Source organism: Prunus dulcis, chromosome 6, assembly GCF_902201215.1.
Source record: "Prunus dulcis chromosome 6, ALMONDv2, whole genome shotgun sequence".
In the NCBI taxonomy this organism is placed as follows: domain Eukaryota; kingdom Viridiplantae; phylum Streptophyta; class Magnoliopsida; order Rosales; family Rosaceae; genus Prunus; species Prunus dulcis.
This window is the reverse complement of record NC_047655.1, coordinates 15,158,705-15,185,244: the sequence shown is the minus strand read 5'-3', so window position 1 is coordinate 15,185,244 and position 26,540 is coordinate 15,158,705. Positions and strand designations below refer to the sequence as shown.

General features: G+C 37.3%; 3 protein-coding genes across 6 annotated transcripts; 2 read left to right on the top strand and 1 right to left on the bottom strand.

Moving 5' to 3' along the window:
• Nucleotides 1-30: 30 nt before the first annotated feature.
• On the top strand, nt 31-3,237 carry LOC117631932 (receptor protein kinase CLAVATA1-like). Its single transcript, XM_034365273.1, has 2 exons — nt 31-2,643; nt 2,761-3,237. Exons 1-2 carry the CDS (start codon nt 42-44, stop codon nt 3,123-3,125), a joined length of 2,967 nt encoding a protein of 988 aa, XP_034221164.1. The 5' UTR covers nt 31-41; the 3' UTR covers nt 3,126-3,237.
• A 13,278-nt stretch (nt 3,238-16,515) lies between these two features.
• LOC117633270 (protein BOLA2) lies at nt 16,516-19,510 on the bottom strand. Its single transcript, XM_034366998.1, has 3 exons — nt 19,312-19,510; nt 17,003-17,025; nt 16,516-16,910 (listed from the first exon to the last, which is right to left on the bottom strand). The coding sequence occupies exons 1-3, from the start codon at nt 19,372-19,374 to the stop codon at nt 16,715-16,717; spliced, it is 282 nt and encodes a 93-aa protein (XP_034222889.1). The 5' UTR covers nt 19,375-19,510; the 3' UTR covers nt 16,516-16,714.
• Nucleotides 19,511-20,164: 654 nt separating this feature from the next.
• On the top strand, nt 20,165-23,054 carry LOC117632360 (dynamin-related protein 3A-like). Of its 4 annotated transcripts, XM_034365811.1 has the most exons (7): nt 20,165-20,398; nt 20,585-20,831; nt 21,056-21,094; nt 21,373-21,482; nt 21,722-21,814; nt 21,926-22,018; nt 22,114-22,348. In XM_034365811.1, the coding sequence occupies exons 4-7, from the start codon at nt 21,384-21,386 to the stop codon at nt 22,264-22,266; spliced, it is 438 nt and encodes a 145-aa protein (XP_034221702.1). In that variant the 5' UTR covers nt 20,165-20,398; nt 20,585-20,831; nt 21,056-21,094; nt 21,373-21,383; the 3' UTR covers nt 22,267-22,348. The 4 variants fall into 4 exon arrangements, with proteins under 4 accessions (XP_034221702.1, XP_034221703.1, XP_034221701.1 ...); XM_034365812.1 differs by lacking the exons at nt 21,056-21,094; nt 22,114-22,348 and adding an exon at nt 22,881-23,054; XM_034365810.1 differs by lacking the exon at nt 21,056-21,094 and having other exon boundaries at nt 20,165-20,394; nt 22,114-22,323.
• Nucleotides 23,055-26,540: the final 3,486 nt, after the last annotated feature.

The window sequence follows — 26,540 nt, the reverse complement described above, 5'->3', positions numbered from 1 at the left end:
AAAGCCGTAGGATTAAGAAGAAGGAACACAAACAAATTAAGATGGTAAGATCAGCTTCCTCTCATATCCTCCTCCTACACATTTGTTTCATTTTCCTTTCGTTCTCGTCACCAAGCTGTGCCAACAGCGGTGACCTTGACGCCCTTCTGAAGCTGAAGAACGCCATGAACACAGGACACAAAACTTCAGGGGTGCTGGAGGACTGGAAGCCCTCTGCCCACTACTGCTCTTTCTCTGGAGTCTCATGTGACCAGCAACAAAGCCGAGTGGTCGCTCTTAACGTCTCCAACGTGCCTTTGATTGGCTCCATCGCAGCCGAGATTGGGCTTCTAAACAAGCTCGTCAACCTCACCATCGCTGGCAACAACCTAACCGGGAGGCTTCCCGCCGCTATGGCCAACCTGACGTGTCTAAAGCACTTGAACATCTCCAACAACATCTTCATAGGCCCGTTCCCCGGAGAAATCTTCCTTGGGATGCCGGAGCTTGAGGTTCTTGATGCCTACAACAATCAATTTAGCGGCCAACTGCCACCCGAGCTGGCCAGCTGTAAAAGGCTAAAACATCTTCAAATGGGAGGAAATTACTTCACGGGAGAGATTCCTGAGAATTATTCTAATATTCAGAGCCTGGAGTATCTAGGACTCAACGGTAATTGGCTCACCGGAAAGCTACCGGCCAGCTTGGCTCTGTTAAAGAACCTCAAGGAGCTGTACGTTGGGTACTTTAACAGTTTTGACGGCGGCATTCCACCTGAGTTGGGATCGCTGACGTGGCTGCAAGTGCTGGACTTGGCCAGCTGCAACCTGAGCGGCAGCATTCCCAGGAGCCTCGGCCTTTTGAAACATTTGGGCTCTCTGTTTCTGCAAGTTAACTGCCTTAACGGTTTTATACCACCTGAACTTTCAGGCATGGCGAGCCTCATGGCTTTGGATCTCTCGATCAACAAACTCACAGGAGAAATACCAGAAAGTTTCTCAGAGCTGAAGAGCATTAGCCTTCTCAACCTGCAAAAGAACAATCTTTACGGTTCCATACCTGACTTTATCGGCCATCTTCCTCATCTGGAGGTGCTTAACCTATGGGAGAACAACTTTACATTTGAGCTACCTGAGAGCCTTGGCCGGAACGGCAGGCTTGTGGATTTAGACGTCACCGGAAACCACCTGACCGGGTTGATTCCTCAGGATCTTTGCAGAGGAGGGAGGCTGAAAGCATTGATTTTGATGGACAATCACTTCTTTGGGCCAATTCCGGAGGAACTAGGCCAGTGCAAGTCCCTTGTCAAAATCCGAATGATGAAAAACAGAATCACTGGGACTGTTCCTGTTGGGATCTTCAACTTGCCTAATGTGGTCACGATTGAGCTGAATGAAAACTACTTGTCTGGTCAACTTCCAACACAAATGTATGCAGACTCACTGGCAATCCTCACGCTTTCTGGGAACCAGATTTCGGGGGTAATCCCACGGGCAATTGGAAATCTTAACAACTTACAAACTCTCTCCCTGGAGATGAACAAGTTCTATGGGAAAATACCAAAGGAAATCTTTTATTTGAAATGGTTATCGAAGATCAACATCAGCATCAACAACCTGGGTGGTGAAATTCCAGCTTCAATTTCTAATTGTTCGTCTCTAACGTTCCTTGATTTTAGTCGAAACAATTTGGTTGGTGAAATCCCAAGAGGGACAACAAAGCTAGAAGCAATTCAACTTGTCAATTTCTCTAGAAACCAACTCACGGGACAAATACCTGATGAAATCCGCTACATCACAAGCCTCACAACTTTGGATCTCTCTTACAACAACTTCACTGGAACAATCCCACAATCCAGTCAGTTTCTGGCCATCGTGTCGTTTGAAGGAAATCCCTATCTCTGTCGCAATGTCTCATGCCCGTCCTTGATTAACCAGAGAGCTCGAGAGCACAATGCGTTTGGTTCTCCTTCGAAGCTAGCTCTTATCATCATTGGACCGCTTCTGGTTCTCCTACTTATCATCCTTCTGATGTTCCTATTTGTCAAGGTTTATAGAATCACAAAGATGAGAAAGATCCAAAAATCTAAGGGTTGGAGGCTCATAGTGTTCCAGCAGCTCCATCTCAACGTTGAGGACTTGCTCCAGTGCTTAAAGCTTGAGAACATTATAGGCAAAGGGAGTGCTGGGGTTGTCTACCGCGGGACCATGCCAAGCGGCCTTGACGTGGCAATCAAACAGCTTGTTGGCTCAAGTAGAGGAGGACAGAGGGATCATGGATTTTCAGCGGAAATTAAAACACTAGGACAAATCAAGCACCGAAACATTGTAAGGCTTCTGGGGTACATGTCAAACAATGAATCAAACTTGTTATTGTACGAGTACATGCCGAATGGTAGCTTGGGGAAACTATTGCAGGGGCCAAATGCCGCGGAATTGCAGTGGGAGAGGAGGTATAAAATCGCTGTGGAGGCCGCTAAGGGACTGTGCTATCTCCACCATGACTGCTCGCCTCTGATTATACACGGGGATGTCAAGTCCCATAACATCTTGTTGGACTCCAACTTGGAGGCTCATGTTGCCGATTTTGGGCTCGCTAAGTACTTTCAAGGACCTGCAGATTGCATGTCTTCCATTGCTGGTTCCTTTGGCTACATCGCCCCAGGTGCGTAACCTAATTCATCATCAACTAATTTCAACTCAACTTATCAATGGATTGAATTTCAATCAGTTTTCCTGTAAGTATTTACATTTTTTCTTTCTTATGTGATGGTGCACCCAGAGTACGGTTATACGCTGAAAGTGGATGAGAAAATTGACGTGTACAGTTTCGGTGTGGTGCTGCTGGAGCTAATAACTGGGAGGAAACCGGTGATGAACTTGGAAGATGAGGACATGGACATAGTGAGTTGGGTGAGGAAGACCACGTCAAAAATCCCTTATAAGCCATCTCCTGCATCACCAGCAGTACTATTGGCACTGGTAGATCCCAAGCTCAGCGGGTACCCATTGCAAGGCGTCCTGTACTTGTTCAACATAGCAATGATGTGTGTCGAGAACGACAGCTGCGCAAGACCTACAATGAGGGCAGTCGTTAACATGCTCACCAATCCTCCACCGTCTTCTCCGACCGAAGTCTACCTTTAGATATGTTGGTAGACCAACACAAAAGTGATCCTGTTTATGTTAGTCCTTTGGTATGACAATGTTGCTTTTTAAATTTTACTAAACCTTGTTGGTGCAACTTAAGATTCAGTGAAAAATGGGCTTCATGAGTTGCTGTGAAAGTGATCAGAATCTATACTTGACTTCCTATTCCAATTTCCAAAGCACAAGAAATATGCACAATAATAATTTTTTTTTCTTAGTTGTTAATAGAGATTAACTTTAGATAGTAAATTGTAGAGGTAGAACCCACCAATACAATGGATCTCACATTCTATTACAGAGTTGGTACACAAGTTGGTATTTAAAGTTGATCTCTCTAGTATTTTCCAAATTACAATATTGAATAACCCAACATTTATCTTCTAGTAGAGAAATGAAAAGATGCCTTTGCCTTGGTCGTCGCACAGTTCTTGTTTTGTGCAATTAATTTTCTTATTTAAGATAGAGAGAGTGTTATTCCACTGGATGTCTAAGGGCTCCTTTGCTATTCTACTTGGATCTAATTTTATAAATTCAAAAATATATTTTAAACATTCTTATTATTTAAATAAATAAATAAAAGTGAGGTTTTACAATTTCTCTCTCTCTCTCTCTTCTTTTCTTTTTTTAATTTTAATTTGGGAATTAGGGATTTTCATTTTTTAATTTTAATTTCAATTTTTTTAGATCGTAAAAATAGTTTCGAGTTCAATACCAAACAATTTTTTAGATCCTAAAATCAATAATTAAAAACTCATGATTTTTGAGTTCATTTTTTTAAGTAGAATACCAAACGAGCCCTAGTTTTGTTGTCGAGGTATTTTGAAATGAGTGCTACTATTTCCAACCCCCAATCCTATTTTCTTAACTATTTCCACCCCCCAATCCTATTTTCTTACCCACCTTATCTACCCACCCACTATGTACATTTAAAAAAATACAATCTTTTCTTTACACCCACCATTATTCCTAAAATACCCTATAATTACTAATTATTTAAGTCCTACAAATTCCCGAATGAACAACTTGAATTTTATTGTACCATCAAAAACACCAAAAAATGAAACCATCTGGCCATCAACGTCAGATATATTTGCCTCAAAATAATCCTTCATTAAGGGCCTTTTACCCTTGAAACTGGAAAATTCATAGTTGAACCTACGACTCCTAATGAGAAAGCTAACAGAAACAACACAAACAATTATCACCACATTCTGGATTGCATTTGCTGCACAAAAACAACAAAAATAAACCAACCATCTTCATCAAGTTGTACAACGATTAAAACCCACAAACTAAATCCACCACAAGAACACTATGCAAACTGAAGTTCCACTTCAAAGTTCAAAAACATGCAAGCATATAGAGAGAGGGAGAGAGAGGGAACACCTTGAGAGGTAGGAGGAGACTGGGAGAAAGTTCGGAGAGGGAGAGAGTGAGGACAAGAGGGTGGAGAGGGAGGAGGGGCATTTGTCCTTATAAGTCATTTTACAAAGGAATAAATTTATTTTTAAAATTTTGAAAATAAGGTGGGTGGAAAAATAGGACAGGTAAGTGAAAATAGTAGCACTCTATGAAATGGTCTTTTACTCGAGTATAATGCTAAACTCTTTTTCAACTGTATTTTATCATAACTCTTGCACATACTGTGAGAGTCATGAGTGGGTCCATTCAATGAAAGCGGGTTAGGACAAGAGTTGGTGTGTGCACGTATTACTCATCGAACGCATTTAAGTATATTCCACAAAAAGTATGCTGGAATTCCAACCATTGTCCCTTTCTCTTATCTTCCTCGGTCTCTCGTATTTGAATCACTTGATGCTCATGATACACGAGCATCCCCCGATGTGGGCAACTTTTGGTAGTTGAATTGAATTCTTAAAAGTTGTTTGAATGGTGTATTAGAAATGATAATAATATACTACTAGTGCCCAAATAGGTTAGCTAATTAAAAGCAGAATCACTTGTGATTAGCGATTGGTTTGCTTTTCTTGCTTTTACCAAACCCCTTGTCTATTTCTTAATAGTTTCAGGTTTTACAAAGAGATCCACCTGTCCAACAATAATGCAAACTTGTGTGATTATGAGGATCAAACTTAATTATAATACTTTGGAAAAAGAAATGAAAAAAGGTGGTTAGAAAATCAATACTTTTCCTACTCTTCTTTCTCACTCATAAACTGCTAGTATTGATTTTGGGATTGGCATTTCCTAGAGACAAATTAGATTAGGTATAGATAGTAAATTAGTTGTGATGGTGGATAACAAAATTCTAAGATATGCTCTGAAAGCTTATATGTCAACCAACGATCACTAAGGTAAATTCTTCATTCAATCATGCATCTTGATTGTGGTATTTCAAGCATTATTTCAAACTCACAATCTGATTAACATTTTGATTAAGAAGATTTTTTATTTTAAGAAAAATTAATTAATTTTATAAATTGCTTTCCAGTTTTGAACATTATAAATCTTCTTTGATTGGAAATCAATTAGTCTGATTTTGGAAAACTAATATGTTGATTAGGAAGTAATTGATCCTGTTTCCAGTTTTGGAAACCCTTATAAAAAGCAAGGCTTGGTTTTCATTCGAAAAACAACTTTCAACGATTAGAGTATTTCTTGAGTTTTCATATACACAAAAGAAAGTTGCTGTGCTTTATTTTCCAGAAAGATAAATCATCAAGAGTAAGATTATCTTGGTGATTTATCTTTGTATTCGTATTGCATTCATTTGCATGTTCGGTGACTCATACGGTTGAGGGCACCAAGACCGTTGTGGAGGTTTTTCTCAAGTGAGCTTGAATCGATCGTGACCAAAATCAAATTCAACATAAGGAGAGTTGGAAGAACTCCGGCGAGCTTGAAGCAATCGTGACCAGTATTGCGTTCAACATAAGGAGTGTCAAAGATCATCCCACGAGAAGTTGAGTTATGAAGAAGTTGGTACGTTGTCTAGAGTGTCTAGGACAAGTTTGTATACTTCTTGTAATCATCGTTCTATAGTGGATTTGCCTTGGACTATCAGGTTCCGTGGATTTTCCCCAAAGGTGGGGTTTTACCACGTAAAATAACTTGTGTTTTTATCTGTTTTTACGTTCTGTACTGTAGAGGATCGCAAACTTTACTCTTTTAGTGTTTTAAGCCATCCTATAGGTATTTTCATAAACAGCAATCGTTTTTTTTATTTATTCGAAGTTCATTCAAACCGAAAAAAAACAAAGGAAAAACAGTGAATATAGGAGCCAAAGAGGCCATGAACAGAGTACAACAAGCACATGAAAGATTAAGCTAAAACCAATACAGTCTAGCATAATAAATCTTCCCCATCACAAAATCAAAAAGTTAAAAAAAAAAACAAAAAAACAAAACAAAACCACCATCGTCACTAAGGGAACAGGGACTGCACCAAAATGGCCACAAAAGAGGAGAAACAATTCCTCCACACAAATCAACACCACTGCACATAGAGACCCACTGATCATTCGTCAAGGACAAAAATTTCGCAAAACACATAAATACATCAACACACCCACAATCATCCAAGAGTCACCTCCTCCATCGCACCCGAATCCGCCAACGAACCCAAGGAAAAACAACAACCAATCACAACAACACCATGGTATATACTTGAAGATCAACACCAAGAGAGTGGAAAGTAGTGGTGCAAGCACTAGAGCTAGAACCATAACAAGAGCTCGAAGCACATTCCTAGACAAACGCAAAAAAATGCATATAGAAGTAGTTGATGTAAGCCACAGGAGAACCCAGATCCAGAATGAGGAGAAGGTGAGAAGAGGAGGGAATGTGGAGGAGGAAGTAGATCTGGTTGTATGGGGTGCTTGTTAAAGAAAGAGGGACACAAAATCGTTCTGAGACATCAAATCTCAGAGCAGAGCCTAAGGCTTAAGTAGTCACCACACCACATGAGGGAGAAGCAAACAACCTCACCAAGAGAACCACAGGCACAACCAAAACAGGCTCAAATATACCAGACCTGCCAAAAGAAACCAAGGCAGGGAAGATACGGAGGTAGCAGCACAAAAGAGAAGGAGAGGGAAGGAGGGACAAACCTTGTCCCCAAATGGAGCAGTGATGTGCTGGGAAGAGAGGGGCATTCAGTTTGGTTATGTGTGCATATTGCATGTTTAGAATGCTAGTCAAAGCAAAAAAGGATATATCTCCAACATGCTCGACACTGAACAAGTGAAGAGACAAAGTAAAGATATCAAAGGTCCTAATTCTGCCACATGTCAGAAAATTGAAGAAGAGAGTTGTTGAAATATTGTTAAGACTGTTAGGCAGTTTTAGCAAAAGAGTTAGAGTTCTGTTAAAGAAGTTAAAAAGGTTAAGAGGTTAGAAACGTGTACACAAAGCTTTGACAAGCTAGTATAAAAACCATCACTGTACTGTGTTGAATAATCAATGAATGAATACATCAATTCTTCTCCTAAGATTTTCTGCTTCTCTCTATTGAAATTCTGTTTAATATTGCTATTCTCACATGGTATCATCGCCATAGTACGTTCCTGAGCTTTTTTGCTTCCGCATTCCTATTCTTTGCTGCAAATTCTGTTCTTCTATCTCTATCCTCTCTTCTCTTCTTCTTTGTTAATTCTTCGAGCTTCTTTCCCTCTTCAACCACACTATTCACTTTCGTAGTCTTTGTTCTGCCTACCACCTGTTTGTTCTTTTACCTCACAGAATCTTCTGCTTGTTCTATTGCACATTTCTTTTCTTCTCAAGATATTATCTTCCTGAATACTCATCATGGTGACTGCTACTCAACTTCAGATTGTTCAATCTCCGATTACTACCTTAATTCCCACTGTCTCTACTTCTGTGACAGTTAAGCTTGATGATACAAATTATCTCACTTGGAATTTTCAGATGCAGCTTCTTCTTGAAGGTCATGGCTTATTGGGGTTTGTTGATGGTTCACGGCTGTGTCCTCCTCGTTTTGATGAAGATTCTGATGTTGAAGGTGTGGAAACTGATGCTTATGCAGTGTGGAAGATGCATGATCGTGCCTTGATGCAATTGCTAATTGCAACCCTTTCTTCTACTGCAATCTCATATGTCATTGGGTGTACTAGTTCTCATGATATGTGGGTTCAGTTGAAGGATAGATTTTCTATGGTTACCAAAGCTAGGATTTTTCAGATGAAAAGTGAGCTTCAGAATATCAAGAAGGGTGCTGACCCAGTCTCTCAATACTTGCAAAAGATAAAGGATGCTAGAGATCATCTTGCTGCCGCTAGGGTTTCTTTTGATGATGATGATATTGTGATTTTGGCTCTTAATGGTCTTCCCCCAGAATATAATACATTTCGGTGTATGGTTCGAGGTAGGAAAAATGTGCTCTCTCTTAAAGATTTTAGATCTCAGTTGCTTGCTGAAGAAGCCATTCTTGAACATACTACCTCTGCCACTCCTTTTTCCTCTGCGATGATGGCGAACAATCAATCATTCGACGGAAAATCTCTTGTTCTTGCTGACACTTCCACGTCTGTCCCATCTTCTATTTCATCTAGCCACAATGGTGGTGTCAATGGTGGTCTCAATGGTGGTCTCAATGGAGGTTTCCACTCTAGCTCTAATGGTGGCTCTTTTCACATAATGGTGGTTTCCAGTCTGGCCCTAATAGAGGTTATTTTTATCAAGGAAGAGGCAGATCTCGGCATTAGTTTTCATCTAGTTCAAGACCGTATCAAGCTCCACCTAATTCTGGCCCTGGCATCCTTGGTTCGGGTACTGATATTCCAATTTGTCAAATATGCAACAAGAAAGGTCATCTAGCTGCTGATTGTTATCAACGACATCAACAATTCACAGGTCCTGGTTCTTCTGTTCAATGCCAAATTTGCTGGAAGTATGGCCACACCGCTATTCAGTGTTACCACAGAGGCAATTTTTCCTATCAAGGCAAACCTCCTTCATCCAATCTTACTGCAATGCATGCCAACTGTTCTCCTTCCTCATCAACTGAGCAATTTTGGGTAGCTGATACTGGAGCAACAGCCCATATGACGTCTGATTTGTCTCAACTCAGTCTTGCTACCCCTTTCTTAGGAAATGAGACTATCACCACTGCAGGGGGTTCAGGTTTGAGTATTTCTAGTGTTGGCTCTTCTTCTTTGAATACTCCTCAGTGTTCTTTCCAATTATCGAAAGTTTTGCATGTGCCAAAGATATCTCAGCATTTGCTTTCAGTGCATCGGTTATGTAAAGATAATAACTGCAGATTTATATGTGATGCATTTGGCTTTTGGATTCAGGACAAACTCACGGGGAGTGTTCTTCTCAAGGGACTGTGTAGAGCTGGCCTATATTCTATTCCTTTCTTTCCTTCACAACCTCATCCTACTCCAGCTGCTTCTCTCATCAAACAACATTTTGCTTTCTTGGACATCCAGTAAACACCAGTCTGTGGCACAAGCGATTTGGTCATCCCTCCAATATCATTACTACTGCTCTTTTACATCAATCACAGGTTCCTTTTTCTTCAGACAAAGTTCAATCTGTCTGTCATCATTGTTTAGAAGGCAAACTAGCTAAACTTCCTTTTCATTATCCAACAGTAAAATCTGTCAAACCTTTAGAAGTGATTCATAGTGATGTGTGGGGTCCTTCTCCAACAATATCTGTTGAGGGGTTCAAATATTATGTTAGCTTTGTAGATGAGTGTACTCGATTTACTTGGCTCTTTCCAATGATCAATAAAGCGGAAGTTTACTCTATTTTTGTTCATTTTCATGCTTACTTAGTCACTCAGTTCTCTGCTTCTCTTAAAGTTTTTCAAAGTGATGGAGGTGGTGAGTATCTTAGTCATAAATTTCAACATTATCTTCTTGCTAGAGGTATCATTCATCATAAATCCTGTCCCTATACACCTGAACAAAATGGCTTAGCCAAGAGAAAACACAGACACATCTTAGAGACTGCTATCACTTTATTGCAAACTGCTCATTTACCACCAAAATTTTGGTTTCATGCTTGTGCTACTTCAGTCTACTTGATCAATAGAATGCCATGTAAAACTCTTCATTTCAAATCTCCTTATTTCTTATTGTTTGGATCTACTCATCTAAGGGTATTTGGCTGTGCTTGCTTTCCTTTGCTCAAGCCTTATAATACAAACAAACTTCAGCCAAAAACTTCTACTTGTGTCTTTTTCTAGGCTATGCAGGACAATATAAAGGCTATATTTGTTTTTCTCTCATTACCAATAGACTGTTTGTCACTAGACATGTCCTATTTGATGAAACTGTGTTTCCATTCACATCTGTCCATCCAGTAAGTATTTCTTCATCTCAGTCTCTCCCTTCCTCTTCTTCTCCTCCATCTATTTCATTCACTAATACTGTCTTATCACCTATCCCTTCTCTTTCCATTTCCTCCCCTTCTCCATCCACCTATGAAGCCAATGAACCTTTGACTGCATTGCCTCCCAGTTCTTTGCCTGCTTCCCCTTCTGCTACATAATCAGCTACACAGTCTCCTCTCCTTGTGGATCCTGATTTTCAGCCTGAAAGTCTTCGTGTTGTCTTGCCTCTGCCACCTGTAAATTTGCATCCTATGACAACACGGTCTAAGAATGGCATCTCCAAGAGGAAGGCTTTTTCTGCTTCTACATCTATTGATTTATCTACAATTGAGCCTAGTTCTTTCAAGGCTGCTTCTCAATCACCGGAATGGCAATCTGCAATGAGGGAGGAAATTGAGGCTCTTCATGCTCAAGGTACTTGGGATTTGGTTCCTCTCCCAGCTCATAAGAATCTTGTTGGCTGTAAATGGGTTTATAGGATCAAGAAGAATGCAGATGGTTCTATAGCTAGGCATAAGGCTCACTTGGTTGCTAAGGGATTTAGTCAAGAGGAGGGTATTGATTATTATGAAACCTTCAGTCCGGTAGTTAAACCAACCACTGTTCGATTAGTTCTTGCCATTGCCGCTCAGTTTCAGTGGTCCTTACGGCAACTTGATGTTAAAAATGCGTTCTTGCATGGTGTTCTTCAAGAGAAGGTTTATATGACACAACCTCAAGGCTTTGAGAATAAGCATTATTCTTCTGATTTTGTTTGCAGACTCAAGAAGTCCTTGTATGGTTTAAAACAGGCTCCTCGTGCCTGGAATGAAAGATTTACTAGCTTCTTACCAATTGGGTTTTCAAGCTTCAAATGCGGATCCATCTCCCTTTATTCACCATTCGTCGCTTGGTACTGTGGTTTTGCTTCTCTATGTTGATGATATCATTCTTACTGGCAGTAATTCATCTCTTATTACATCTGTAATTAGTGCTTTAACTCAGGAGTTTGATATGAAGGATTTAGGCCAATTGACTTATTTTCTGGGGCTGCAAATTTCATATCAGTCTGCTGGCTTGTTTGTGTCTCAAACTAAGTATATCAAGGAACTGCTTGACAGGGTTGATTTGCAGGATTCAAAACCGTGTCCTACTCCTTGTCTTCCTTATCACAGACTATTGAAAGATGATGGCAAACCTTATTCTCATCCAGAGCAGTATAGAAGCATTGTTGGTGCTCTGCAGTACCTCACTTTCACAAGGCCAGATATTGCCTTCTCAGTGAATCAAGCTTGTCAATTTATGCATAATCCTATGGAATCTCATGTTGTGGCAGTTAAGAGAATCCTGAGGTATTTGAAAGGAACCATTGATTTTGGCATTTGGTTTAAGCCTGGTCTTCTTCATCTGCACGCTTATAGTGATGCTGACTGGGCTGGGGATCCTAATGATCGCAGATCTGTTTCGGGGTTTATTGTTTACTTGGGCTCTAGTCCTATTTCTTGGGCTTCTAAGAAGCAACATACTGTCTCTCGTTCGTCCACTGAGGCAGAATATAGGGCTTTGGCGATTGCTGCTGCTGAACTTGCATGGATCAGACAGTTGTTCTGTGATCTGCACGTCCCATTACATGTTCCTCCTTTAATTCATTGTGACAATATCTCTGCTATTGCTCTCTCTTCCAACCCAGTGTTTCATTCCCGAATGAAACATCTACAGATTGATTATCATTTTGTCAGAGAACGAGTCATTCAGGTGATTTACATGTGCAACATGTCTCTTCTGCAGACCAATTTGCTGACATTCTCACTAAGGGGCTGTCTATCCCTTTATTCCAGCATCATTGTTCCAATCTCATGCTTGGCTCCTCCAAGCATGAGATTGAGGGGGCATGTAAAGATATCAAAGGTCCTAATTCTGCCACATGTCAGAAGATTGAAGAAGAGAGTTGTTGAAATATTGTTAAGACTGTTAGGCAGTTTTAGCAAAAGAGTTAGAGTTCTGTTAAAGAAGTTAAAAAGGTTAAGAGGTTAGAAACGTGTACACAAAGCTTTGACAAGCTAGTATAAAAACCATCACTGTACTGTGTTGAATAATCAATGAATGAATACATCAATTCTTCTCCTAAGATTTTCTGCTTCTCTCTGTTGAAATTCTATTTAATATTGCTATTCTCACAATATGGAGAGCAAATACACGAGTAGTCTACTAATTCAGGATGGTAAGGCCATCTCCAGTCATAGGGCTAAATGTAGTCCCAGACTACAATTTAGCCTTCCAAAATATATTTTTCAAAGCATAGTGTAGGGCTAAATTTTTCCATCTCCAGCCATGCATGGCTATATTTTAGGGCCATCCATATTTTATTATTTTGAGAAAAACTATGGTACAGTACTCATACATTCCACTACTATGTATTGTTTAAATTAATTAAATTACTATTTAGAGACAATACCCCAGATATGACACATGTACATTGATAAGCATTTAACAAGATTTCTGATAAGAGTGGAAAATATTTGACAAAAAAAGAAGAGTGGAAAGTTGTGAATAAGTAGAGAATGTAATAAAATTTGTAAGAAATGCGGAATGAAATGAGTATGAAATTTTTTGAAGAAATTTGGAAGTATTTATAGACATATTTCAGGTTGTTTTAAACAAAAGAAAAGGCCAACGATTTTTGAAAAATTGATGCACTTTCCAAATTTGTTTATTTATTTAAATTTTTTTAAACGAATTTTAATACATATAAAATGATAAAAGAAAAAAACAAAGTAATGGCTAGCTGAGGTTAATTCGCCTTTAATAGCAGCCCTTGGATTCATCTGTGTGTTTGCACGGACTGATCGCGTGATCACGCCCACCCGTGATTCTTCCTCCTGTTGGGCAGCACATGCGCTGGGTTGAATTTAATCAGTTTTCTTGTGACACAAGTGTGCACTTTTCCTTTTTTTTTTTTTTTTTTTTTTTTTTTTTTTTTTTTTTTTGATGGTGCAAATAGAGTACGGTTATATGCTGAAAGTGGATGAGAAAATCGACGCGTACAGTTTCGGCGTGGTGTTGCTGGAGCTAATAACTGGGAGGAAACCAGTGATGAACTTGGAAGAAGAGGACGTGAACATAGTAAATTAAGTGAGGAAGACCACATCAGAAATCCCTTATAAGCCATCTGCTGCATCATCTGCAGTACTTTTGGCACTGGTTGATCCCAAGCTCAGCGGGTACCCATTGGCAGGTGCCCTACACTTGTTCAACATAGCAATGATGTGCGTCAAGAACGATAGCTGCGCAAGACCTACGATGAGGGCAGTTGTTAACATGCTCACCAATCCTCCACCGTCTTCTCCGATCATAGCCAACCTCTAGATATCTTTTGGGATTTGGACTAATACTTTCAGTAAATAATAGACCAACACAAAAGTGATCCTGTACATTTTAGTTCTATGGTACGATATTGTTGCTTTTTAAGTTGTACTAAAACTTGTTGGTGCGCAACTTAAGATCGAGTCAAAATGCGATTCATGATGAGTTGCTGTGAAAGTGATCGACCTACTGATTGAATCTATACTTGAGTTTCTGTTACAATTTCCAAAGCACAAGAAATATGCACATAATATATTAATTCTTTTTTTCTTAGAATTAGTTGTTGATAGAATTAGGCAAGACACCGATATGTAAAGGACAATATAGAACAACCCGAGATTTATCTTCTAGTAGAGAAAAGAAAAAGACGTCTTTCCTTGGTAGTTCCATTACAGTTCTTTTTTGGTGAAACTGTTTTTCTTAACAAGATAGACGGGTGTTGTTCCGACGGATGCGTAATTTTGATGTTGCATTATGGTCTATTACTCGACTGCAAATTTTGCACATAATGTAAAACTCATGAAATAATTATGGTTGATTCAGCGTAAGCGGGTTAGAACAAGAATTGGTGTGTGTACATACTTCTCACTCATTGAATGCCTTAGATATATTCCACAAAAAGTATACTGGACCTTATCTTCTCGTGTTTGAATCATCTCCATGTTCATGATACACGAACATTCCTCGATGTGACCAATTTTTAGTGGATGACCTAAATTCTTAAAAGTTTTTTGAATGCTTTAGAAGATTATACTATATATTTCTAGTGCCAAATAGGTTGACTAATAAAAAAACAGAATTAGTGCGTTACACCTGCTTTCTTGCTGTTTTACCAAATCCCTTGGCTGATTGCTTCCCTACCAACTATTGGTTTCGTGGTGGTGCAGCCAATCTCCTGCCATGCTTTTCTTAGAAGTTTCTGGTTTTACAAAGAAAACCACTTGTCCAACAATAATGCAATCAGTTTGGTTACACGTGCATGTTGGAACTTGGAATAGTCCAAGAGGAAAAGCAGATATCTCCGGCATGGCCGACATAACAAGTGAAGAAAAAGTAAATATATGAAAAGCAGCTTAAATCAGAAAATATAAATATATACAATTGTTTGAGAATGATTTTAGATAAGTTAATAATTATTTTTTATAAAAAAAAGTTTTTTTCTCAAAAAATCGCTTAAAATGATTATATGAAAAAGCATATTCATAAGTGATTATGTCCCTCCCTGAATTAGGATGGTAAAGAGAATGACAAAGCTAGAATCTAAATATTGAGGGGGCCAATACTTTAAAAATAAATGAAATAACATTCGGATTTCAAGTTTTATATAAAAACTTCAATAGAGCCATGAGAATTTGGGGGGGAGGGGGGAGGGGGAGTGCACAACGACCTTTGTCCTGTGTGTGACTCTGTCCCTCGGTAAAGGACTTAGTGACCTAGAAATTTGACTAAATGGTTAGTTCGGTTATGAGATTCCGAGGATTCAAAGTGAATTTTTGGAGTAGGACTCTAGAGTTCTTTGACCCTCCATGATTGTACATCAATGGCGGAGGCACTAACCGAAAATAGTGCTTTTGGGCCCCCCTATTTATAAGAAAAGTATTACGTACATTAATATATTTTACATAAAATTATAAAAAAAGTTATTTAAACAAGACAACATGTTAAAAGGGTCCAGCCCCTCCAAAATTGGACAAACCAATCTAGTCGCTGTTCGACAGTGACATGAAATAACTCTTATGTCATTGTCGGATAGTGACCCGAAAGTCGTACAATGTCACTATGTAGGGCTGGCAATGAGTCATGTTGTGTTGGGTTCGTGTTGTGTCAGGATTATGTACGTGTCAAGAATGTTCAACTTCAAAAATTAGACACACACTGTAATAAACTAGAAATATCCCTAAGAATGTGATAATAAACCAAAAAATTAGCACAATCCTCTTCGCCTCCCAAGGCATCTCGTCCTATTCGACATAAGAGCTGGCATATATTAGCGCAATCCTCCTCATTTTAGGGCATTTACATCATTTTTTAGGTTCGTCGTCATTTGATTTTGGGCTTTATTTGCATTTTTTTTGGGTTCTAGCTCTCAAACTTTGGACTCTTATGAGTACTATCTTAAGGGGAGCTTATTCAAGGAAATATTTCTTCAATACGTAAGAGTTAGGTTATTCTTGTAAAACTCTTTATGGCTTGAACATCTAAGGTTTTTTTGCCTAGATTGACCTTAGGTTTCTTCATGCATTCATATTATACATGAAAAATTGTTTCATGTAAAAATATTGGCCAAATATGAAATGGAATAATCATTTTCTCAAGATAATTTTTGGTTGCTTTTATTCCTTACGCATCAAATAAGAAAACTTGATTTGATGGGATTTTAGTATAAAGTATATATTGACTTAATGAACCATCTTTTCTAGCCTAAATTGTATTTTGCACTAAAACTGATTTTTCATATTTTGATTTAGTGGGAATTCGATTTCCTAGTATTTTTATTTGAATCCAAATGGGGGAATACGTACTTATTTACATTGTAAATTTAAGTAAATAGAGTAATATTAAAATAAATGAAAGTAAAAGGACAAAGACGTTTACTTAAATGCTGAAAATGAAAATAAGGTAGCTACGCAACACAGCACATCAACAAACTGACTTCAGTTAGGCTTTTCATTGAACATCTAGAGATCAGTCTGAGCAGAGGTGCAATATGCAACACCTATATACACAGTGGGTAAAATAATTAACAAGATTTTTTGTGACAAAACAAGAGCAGTAACCATTATTTTAGCAACATATTTTCAATCCGTAACGTAAGAGGTTGGAAGAAAAGAAATTTCATACAGTTTCCCACTCAAAATCTATTCCAAACACTTTCGAGCTTATCAGCTACACCAAATACCCGAACTTCGAAAGATTATGTTTAAGCAGCAGGTTCAGGTTTTTCAGACTCCTGCTGTTGTTTCCACTGCTCTGGTGTCAGAGCTTTCTTTATCGAGAGAGCATGAATCTGCTTCATCTCCTCTTCCAGAGCTGCGTTTACCACCCGATGCCTCTCCAGCAACCTCTTCCCTTCAAACTTCTCCGATACTACCTCAATAGTAAAGCTAGCACCACATCTGAAACCACATAAATTCAATTGAACAAATAAAAAGTAACTTATCCTGCAGAAAGTTCATAAATTCAAGCTAAACTGCAACAAGTTACTTACCCTCCAGATGTATCAATTACTTCCTGAAATATAAAAGTTCAAAAATAATTAGTACAGAAATAATGGCATAGGAGCAAACATATTGCATGGAATATGAATATGATGATTGGTTGCAAATGAAATATCATCAACAATGCAAAATCAAAGTCTTTCCACGCAATATTTTAAAAGGATATGGAAGCGATTGTAAGAAAGATGGCCATATAAATGGCCGCCATCTGTTTCTATGGCACTCAATGCAGCATGTTCTCTGCGGTCACTTCCCTTTATTTCACTTTTAAGACTGACCTGCAAACTCAATTCCAGTCGCCATGCACAACAACTTAACTGATCAGAGCATCCAATCAATTTGCAAACTCAGTTGATTCTCATACAGACTACTAATAAGGGGAAGCATCAGTTTTTGTTTTCCTCAACACAATATTTCTTTTTTGGCTGGATCAATACAATAATTAACCGCAGCCTATGGGAAAATGTTTTCCAAAAGTAGTAGGATGGCAATATGCATTGAGTAATTTGATTGTAACAACTAAAAGAATAAGGAAAACAAGTGGCCTGATAAAGATGTTTAAAAATAACTCAAAAAATCGGAGGATGACATTATTTGACCAAAGCATCCCTGAGAGGAACTTAGGAACTGGTTTAGCTTTTCCTCATGATTAACAATAAATAGTACCAGCAAGGTTATTTCATGCAAAAATTGGAAAAAATTACACTTTTTTCTCTTGTAGTTTGGCCTCAATTCCGTCTTGTCCCTTTAGTTTGGCCTTGATTCCAATTCTTTGGACCGATTTGCCAGGGGTATAGAAAAGTTGTTGGGTTTTACATTGCAGGAACTAAAGTGTATTGGGGACTAAAGTGGATCATTTAATTGATACTTAAGAGACGAAATAATTCATTTTATTGATTTGGGACGAAAAAGAATTGTGTCAAACACAAACCCCAAAAATTGGGTTTTCTGGAATTAGCTCCCACGATTTTCCAGGTAAACAAACACAGCCTTAACTCACAATAAACACCTAAATCTCGCGAACACTAGAAGGATTAGATGCTTAGAGAGGAAAGAATTCATTAGAAATCACACTAAATGACATTCTCTCAAAAGCAAGACAACAGCTCTCATATTTAACACTGAGTTAAATTGCTTATTCTTTTGAGTCCTACTCTTACTAAAAAGATATACAGAATGACACCGTAACTCCTGATATCAGATATGCACTAACTTTTTTCTTTATTTTAACCAAGTTCTTCCTCCACGACCACATTTGGATTCATTCTATAGGCCTACATGCATAACCCAACAACTGCAGAAATCCCCCAGGTGCCAACAACATAATCAAGTGTCTACATATGCCTGATGGATGATCCTAATCTTCCTTTAATCGAACTTTAAACTTATAGTGGCTGCTGTTAGACAGATTCTCAGATGTCATGGTTCAACTAATACAAGGCAAACTAAGATGCAGACTCAGAGTTAGCCATAAATTGCCGTCTCTCCCAGCAGAAGTAAAGTGTAATTAAACATTTGAAGACCGTCCCTCCTACTAGCACCATGATTTCCAATATAACCACTCAGAGCATAGTGATCTCAAAGTCCTCAATAACCCTTTCTTACTTTACTACTTTTCACAGCATATCCACATGTCCGACCCTACCGAGGACACATCCAAAACAAGTCCAACTAAGTTACTTTTCAACAACCGATCTAGAAAAATATCAGCTGCAACGGGCTTCTATTGATCAAAATCTTATCACATACCAGCCAAAGTAAACAATATACGCATATTATTACACTAACCAAATCCTCAGGCAGGTTTCAATAGAGCACAAAGAAATGTCAAGGGTCGACACTCTTTATTGCTTGTTTTAGGTTAGGGAATTATTATTGGTATCCTTTGCCTCATTTTACTGCCTCCCCCAAAATTAAAATTAAAAAAAAAGTTTTCCTTATCAACAGAATCACTGAACATGTAGTTTAGCTTACTTATGATAAATTGATAATGAGCTCCTTCACAAAACTAAGGCAAAGGACTAAAACCAAACCACACCACAGAAAATAAAGAAATTACTAAACCATCTCCATGTTTGTATTACCCTAGATTACCAGAACAATCCATTACCAAGGCAAATCAAAGAACAGTTGAAGAATCTGAGATAAACCCAGTTAGTGGAAAAGTGCTAATTGAACTTAACCTAATTAAAAAGTAATCCAAAGGAAAAAGGAAGCGTATATTTATTTATTTTCAAAAAAAGAAAAAATTTATATGAAACATAAGAACAAGGAAAGATTAAAAGACAATAGAGCTTACGAGATGTGCAGGGTTCAACTTGGAGGTCAGTGAAGACTCAACTTGCTCCTTTGTCACTCCCATCTCTCTCTGATTCTTGCTCTCTTTTCTTTCGAAGTTTGGTCACAAACTCTCTGTGTCTCCAGTTGAAGGCGGAAAAACCAGAGTCGCTTAAATTCGAGATTCTACTACGGTGGACTGTATTCAAGGCCCAGTGGAAAGGCCTATTCGGCTAATGAAAGCAATTGCTATTATTTTTCCTTTTTCCTCTTCTTTTGCTTAAACAAGTTATTTATTTATTATTATAATTTTTTTTTATAGGACCTTTTCTATTGAAATAGGCAATAATATACTAAATTCATACACACTATACAGATGCTAAGACTCAAACCCAGGGCTGTGCATGGGGAAGCAATTACTCCAAACAAGGCGTGGGCACGGGTGGGTTTGGAACAGTAGATGGGTTTTCCATTAACCATACCAAATCTTTCAGTAGAGCAATTTCTTTTCCTTTAATCAACAATTAAGCCTTTTAATTGTTCGGTTGGTTAACCGAAAATTCAGTTCGGATTAGTTCAGTATACCGATAGTACCAATTAACAAAACACCTATTAATCTTGTAATAAAAATAAAATTGATAACCATTTCCTATAACATAAGTTCATTAATAAATATACAAAATTAGTGAAACACCCATTCCTAGACATGAAACTATAAATATACCCTACACTATTTAAAACATAGAAACACACCCAAAATAAACCCCAAAAATCAACAATTGTATATATTTTAATTTAATTAATAAGATGAAATATCTTTATTACCCTTTTTAGCATTAAGTTAGTTTTAGATCTCGTTTGAGGCCTCCCTCAAGTTTGACAACCTCAGGTTTGAAGCCTCAAGCCCTCCCTCAGGTTTGAAGCCTCGAGCCCCTCTCCTGCTTCAAACCACCATCTCTCCTCTATTCTCTCCCTTCTTCCCTCTATATGCCTTCAAAGTAAACCAAACAGTCTCAAAGCCATGAACCAACACAAGACCGACAACAATCTCCGTTACGTAGGTGGCCTCACACGTGTTCTCGCCGCCGATGTCTCCATTTCCTTTGTAGGTTTGTTCCATATGCTTCAATTCATTATTTTCCTTTTGATTTTTGCTTAATTTACTTGAATTTCTACTTGATTTCTCTTTCGCATGCACCAACCTCAACGGATCGCCGATTTTCACCGACGATATATTCCAAAATGGCCAAATCCGTCCTGTGTTCCTGATTTCAACCCGGATCTCTTGTTCGCAGATGCTGACGACGATGATTTTTCCATAGCCAAAAGGGATGCCGCTTCGTCTTCCTCTCTGCGGCTGCCATTGAAGAAGCTCTTCTTTGAAGAGCGGGATACGCCGAACTCGGTAAAGTCGTTTTACAACTCAGAAGGTGGACTCAAGTCCTGATCCATGAGAGCAACCAGCTTCTGAGTTTGATCATCAACACCTTTTACAGCAGCAAGGAGATCTTTCTCCGTGCGCTCATCAGTGACGCCTCTAATGTACGTATTTTCACCGTTTATTCTTATGTTGATTGCTCATTTCAGTATTTTTATAGTTTTATTGTATGAATTGTTGTGTTTTCTGTTTGCGTTTGGCTTGTGAACATTATAAATTCAACGACTTAGTTTGTATGGCTGAGGTTAGAGATTTGAACATGTTAACTTTTATGTTGTGGTTTATGATCGTTTGAATATGGAAGGAAACTAATTGATTTGTTCTTTAGTCGTGATTCTGCTGAACATTTTAACGCAATATTGTGAAGGTGAGATTTCGATTTCCTGTTATATCTATTGAATGTCAATCTTTCTTTTACCTATATAACTGATATTCCTTAAAGAATCACTTAATTGATATTTTTTGTATTAGTGCCTTTTTCTCAAATTTGTGTGTGTGTGTGTGTGAGTGAGAGAGAGAGAGAGAGAGAGAGAGAGAGAGAGAGAGAGAGATGTTTATACTACCTTGTTTCTTGTTATTTTAGTTTTAGCTAGTTTCACTGATGTTGCTTTGCTCCTTCTCTGTCTCTGTTTCACTAATTAACAGCTTTTGCTGCCATGGTGGATGGGAAAAGTCAGGAGATGTCAACTAAAGAATTGTCAGGAGGAGGCAGGATCCACTACATCCTCCAGCCAATTTTTGTAAAGTGCTTGGAGGTACAATGTACTATAGTTGTATTAAGAGTGCATTTCCTTTAATGATCATTGCTAATTGTACAAATTTTTGCTTTCTTTTAATCTGAAGCAACATATTACTACGTCCTCAGTTGTTGTCTTCTGCTTAGTTGTCTGATGTCAAAATACCATGCAATTTCTTTCTTGAAGAAAATTTTGAAGTAATGATACACTGTAAGATGTGTGCCATCAGATTGGCTGCTAACTATCACGAATTGTAGGAAGTGGACCCCTGTGATGATCTAACTGATGATGATATTCGAATGGCTATTCAAAATGCTTCTGGTGCAAGAAATGCTTTATTTGTGCTTGAGGTATGATGATGACATATGCTGCAGTCTTTCATTTTCCCTTGTATTAAATATTAGAAACTAATGGCTTGATTTTACACTGCATTGGCTGATAAGTTTCTGAATTGGTTTTAGGTCCCATTTGAATTTTTAGTTAGGAGACAAAATGCTCGTCTGTTAGACCCAAGCCTTCAGTGTCTTCGATTTGTTTATGATGAACTAATGAAGGTGAGTAATAAAGCATATGCTACGGAGTTCTAATTGTATGTTTCCATGAATCATGAGATGTAGATGTAATTAGGAAGATAAAATTTTGCCTGCAGATAAGCCACGCTTGTGAGGTAACTGAGTTGCAAAGGTTTCTAGTATTGAGAAAGCATCTAGATGAAGTCATGGTAAAATTTTTGCGCGATGGTGTAGAACCTGCTGAGAGAATGATAGGAAATCTTATTGAGATGGATGTATCTCTCTGTTAACCTTATTACCACTATAGTTTATTCACTCAGAATTAAGATCTAGGACATTGTTGCGTGTATGCTTGTTTTTTGTTAAATTTGTTTCAAAGAGTCTCAAAATTATGTTTAAATACTGGAATATACTGAAATCTAATCAAAATGAGTTGGCAGTAGTAACTGGTAAAATAGAAAGAGTCAACCTTCCTCAACACTTTGATATGGCATTTGCAACAAGCCAATTTTTGCTTTTTGGGTGGTTGTAGGTCTAATATATGACTTCTGTAAATTTCAACAAGTTAGTAAGTTGATTTGTAGTATACAATTTGTTATCTGTAAGTCGTATGAGCAGTTGTTAACTTACAGTAAGTGGTATGAACAGCTGTTATACTGTTCATACCCTGCAACTGAGTTGATTTATATAACATAGTATTAACAGTGTACTTCTATGACATAGTATTAACAGATTTTCAGTAACAAAGCATGCTCTATATTTTGCTCTATATATGGCTGTGCACTTGAAGTTTATGATATGCAAAATGTGATTTTTACTAAGAAAATAGTTCTATGACATAGTATTAACAATGTACTTCTGTGACATAGTATTAACAGTGTACTTTTTTTTTTTTCTTGTAAAGGTATTTCCTTTTGCCTTTGCGATTGTATCTGGTGAAACTATGGACAATTGGAGGTGGCAGTAAAGGATATCGAATCTCTTGTTAGGGTTTTTTGGATTTTTTGTATGAAATGGTATTTACAATGTTTTTGTATGAAATTGTATTAAGAATGTTTTTCTGTGAAATTGTATTAACAATATACTTCTATAGCATGGTATCAACAATGCACTTTTATGACATGGTATTAACAATGTACTTTTATGACATAGTATTAACAATGTACTTCTATGATATGGTTTGTGGAGATTTGATGGAGAATGAAGGGTCGCGGGGACAGACCCTTGGTTTTCGTGATTTTTTATTTTATTTTATTTTAAGTTTGGGTTTTTTCAAACAAAATCTAATATGGGCTCGCTGGGCTTGTTTTAGGTTCTTTTGGGAATTTTGTGTTGGGCTTGTTTTAAGTTAATAAATGGCAGAGATGTAATTTATATGAACTTCAATACTAATTTTATATGTAGTAAATGGTTTTTTGGTGTGTTTCTAAAGTGCATTCTATGCAGGTTTTTTTTTATAATTACAGCCCCTATTTTGGGTATATTAATAAAGCTCCCTAATAAATACTCCAAAGTATCCAAATAAAAGATAAAACACCAATAATCCAATTTATCTAAGTAAGAAATTAAATATATTAGTTTTAAAGTTACAAGCCAACATAAAACAGATTCCAACAAATTAATCAAAATTTGATGCAAGCTTAAAATTTTATCACAAGAAAAGAAAAATTATAATAAGAACAATATGAGAAATGTTATAACGTAAGAAGTGAAGTTCACATTAATAAAGTAAGGGGGTATTAGTCAAAAAATAAAATTATGATGTTGGGATGAATGATGATGTTGGAAGAAAATGTTGAAGATGCATCCACGGGAGGCCATTCTAATTACCTATAAATAGGCTTCCTCTTAAGTTGTAAAATACACAACCAATTAGAAGAGAAGTGAGTGAGAGTCAAAGAAGAAAAGAGAGAGTGAGTTCTATCTGAGAAGAAATTATATCAGTGTAAACACCACAAAGAGCAAATATAATTTCACTCCCAATGTACTCCCAATATTTAGTAGTACTTCTCATACTCTCTGATTATTCTAGTTCTATAACAAGAAAGAATAATAAAAGGAAAAGCCAAGTGTGGCTTCTTGGCTGGCTGGAGAGAGAAGAAGATGGAATCTTCTTGTTCTTTTAAGTTTATAACCTTTCTTTTGCTGGGCTTGGGCAACTTAGGGAGAGTTTTCAAAATTTAGGGCGACAAGGCTGGGCCATGCCTGCCCCCACAACCCACATTGCATTTTAAAAAGCTACTAATATGTTGACACATGTATATTTTGTATTTAAATAATAAGTTATTTTTCTTGCTCGGTTCGGTATGGGTTTCCACAGGTTTGGGATATTATTAAAGAAAAATTAGGTATTAGGCATAACTATCTTTACTAATTAGTAGTTGAGACAAACAATATTTCTGTTTGGGTTTTAATACCTAGGAATAAAATTTTGTTTTGAATTTGGCCAAAGAGGAGACCCAGATTCGTTGGCCCACCTTATATTAATCACTAAAAAAACAATTATACCTTTTTTGTTTAAAAGATTCATTGGTTTCCCTTTAAAAAAAAAAAAAATCATATTAGATCTCTCTCTCACGCTCTCTCTACTCAGCAACGACGACCGCAGCCTTTACCTGCGATGGAATTCTCAAGCTGCTCATCCCTTCAGCCTTCACCGGCAACTCCAAGGTCTTCTGGCTCAAGATGAAGAGCATTACGATCGCTATCTTGCTGAGTTCAAGATCGGCGCTGAGCACAATGACCAGTCAACCCTATTCGATCTCATTCTGGTACGTCAACACCCTATATGAACTCTAATAACGATTTGCTTCTTGGTCACGATTGTAGTGTTTTAAGGATTATATTGCTTTTCTGCAATTGTAATGTTGGGTTAACCCTCAGTGTGTATTGTTGAACTTTCATTTGTAGAATTGTTAAGTTTCCTATCCCACAAACGATTAAGGTGAAATTAATTGGGAAAATGATTCGTATCAAAGAAAAAGGGAAGATGTTTTATTTTATTGACTAAATTCTATTAAACTGTTATGCAGCCTTCAGGTACTCATGTTTCCTTTGCTCTATTCCTATTCAATTATCGTTAGATCTTTTCAAGTAAGAAAATCCAGTTATTGAGTGCACCCCTGAAGGCTGATCAGCCTATGCTAGGCAGAGGCTGTTGGCCTATAGCTCCTTTTATCCTTCCCACTTAAGAATTTTATAATTTGATTCACTTTTTTTTTGCTATACAAGATAATTGATGAATTGTTGATTCATTAGTAAATCTATCGTATTTTCAGATGATACCTTGACAATCAACAAGGTAATTCTGACTTCCTAAAAAGTAAACTGGTGATTCAAGAACTGAGAATCCACTGAATGCTTTGCAAGTCAGTTGGTTTCAATAAAATGTCAAATTTCGGCTTTCTTCTTTTTTGCTGAAAAAGTTCACATACACGCTCTCTGGTCTTCACTTGCATGTTCACTGCTTTCTAAATTGCTAGGTTGGTATACAATTTTCACTCTAATTTGTTGTGAACTTAATGTTATAGCTCGTTCATTCTTATAAACAAATAAATTTTTTGATTTTAATGTTTCTTTTTCCTTTTTTGATTTTAATGTTTCTTTTATCCCAGAACTACTATCAAAATTTGATTTTAATTTATTGTTTTCTTTATAATGCAATTATTTATCTATTCTCACACATTTGCAACAATCATGCAGGACGTATATGAACAACATAAAGAGTTTATTTTACTTGGAGAGAGGGTTGTTCTTGCAACTTTTGCTTTTGATCTTAATGTAAACCATCCATATAAACCGCTGGTTGAGGCAATAAAGAAATTCAAAGTAGCTCATAGTTACCCTTGCTCAAGTTGCATGGAATTTTGTTAATGACGGGTATGGTTCTCTTAGTTCATATATCTTGCTTGTTCTTCTTGGCCTTTCTTCAGTTTCTTCTTGAACTTGGAATGTGGTATTGTATAATTATGCTTGTAGCTTACATGTTAGAGTCTTTTGTTTCAGGATCAAATCAGGTGGTAACAATTTGACTTTAAAAGGATGGCCCCTCACAGTAAGTTTTTGATGGCTGGCTAGATTTTTAGATTCCTATAATTAGAAATTTTATTGTGTCTGTTTGGATAATTTCTTTTCTTTAGTTTCCAATCCTATATTAACACAATGGTAATATATATGTTGAATGCATCAAAGTGACATTCTTTTTGAATTTTGAAACTCAATTGTTCGTTGTTGTCTATCTCTGAAGTTGAGAATCTCAAAATGACCAAATTCTTATGTAAATTCATAATCTTTATTCTTTCCTAGGCCTATTATGTCTATTGAAGATACAAATATGCTGATTAAGGTGCTCTTATCAGAATATGTTGATTAAAGTGCAATGCAGTTTCCTATTCCATATTTTGATTTTAGAATAATTTTTTCAAGTCTATGAGAATGTTACAACTGCTCATCTACTTATATGTGTATTGAACTTTGTTTTAGTACTTTGATCATGGCTTTGCCTTTTGGTTTCTTTTCATATTTAAGCAGATTTTGTTTTCTTCAATTGCATTGCAATTTCTAT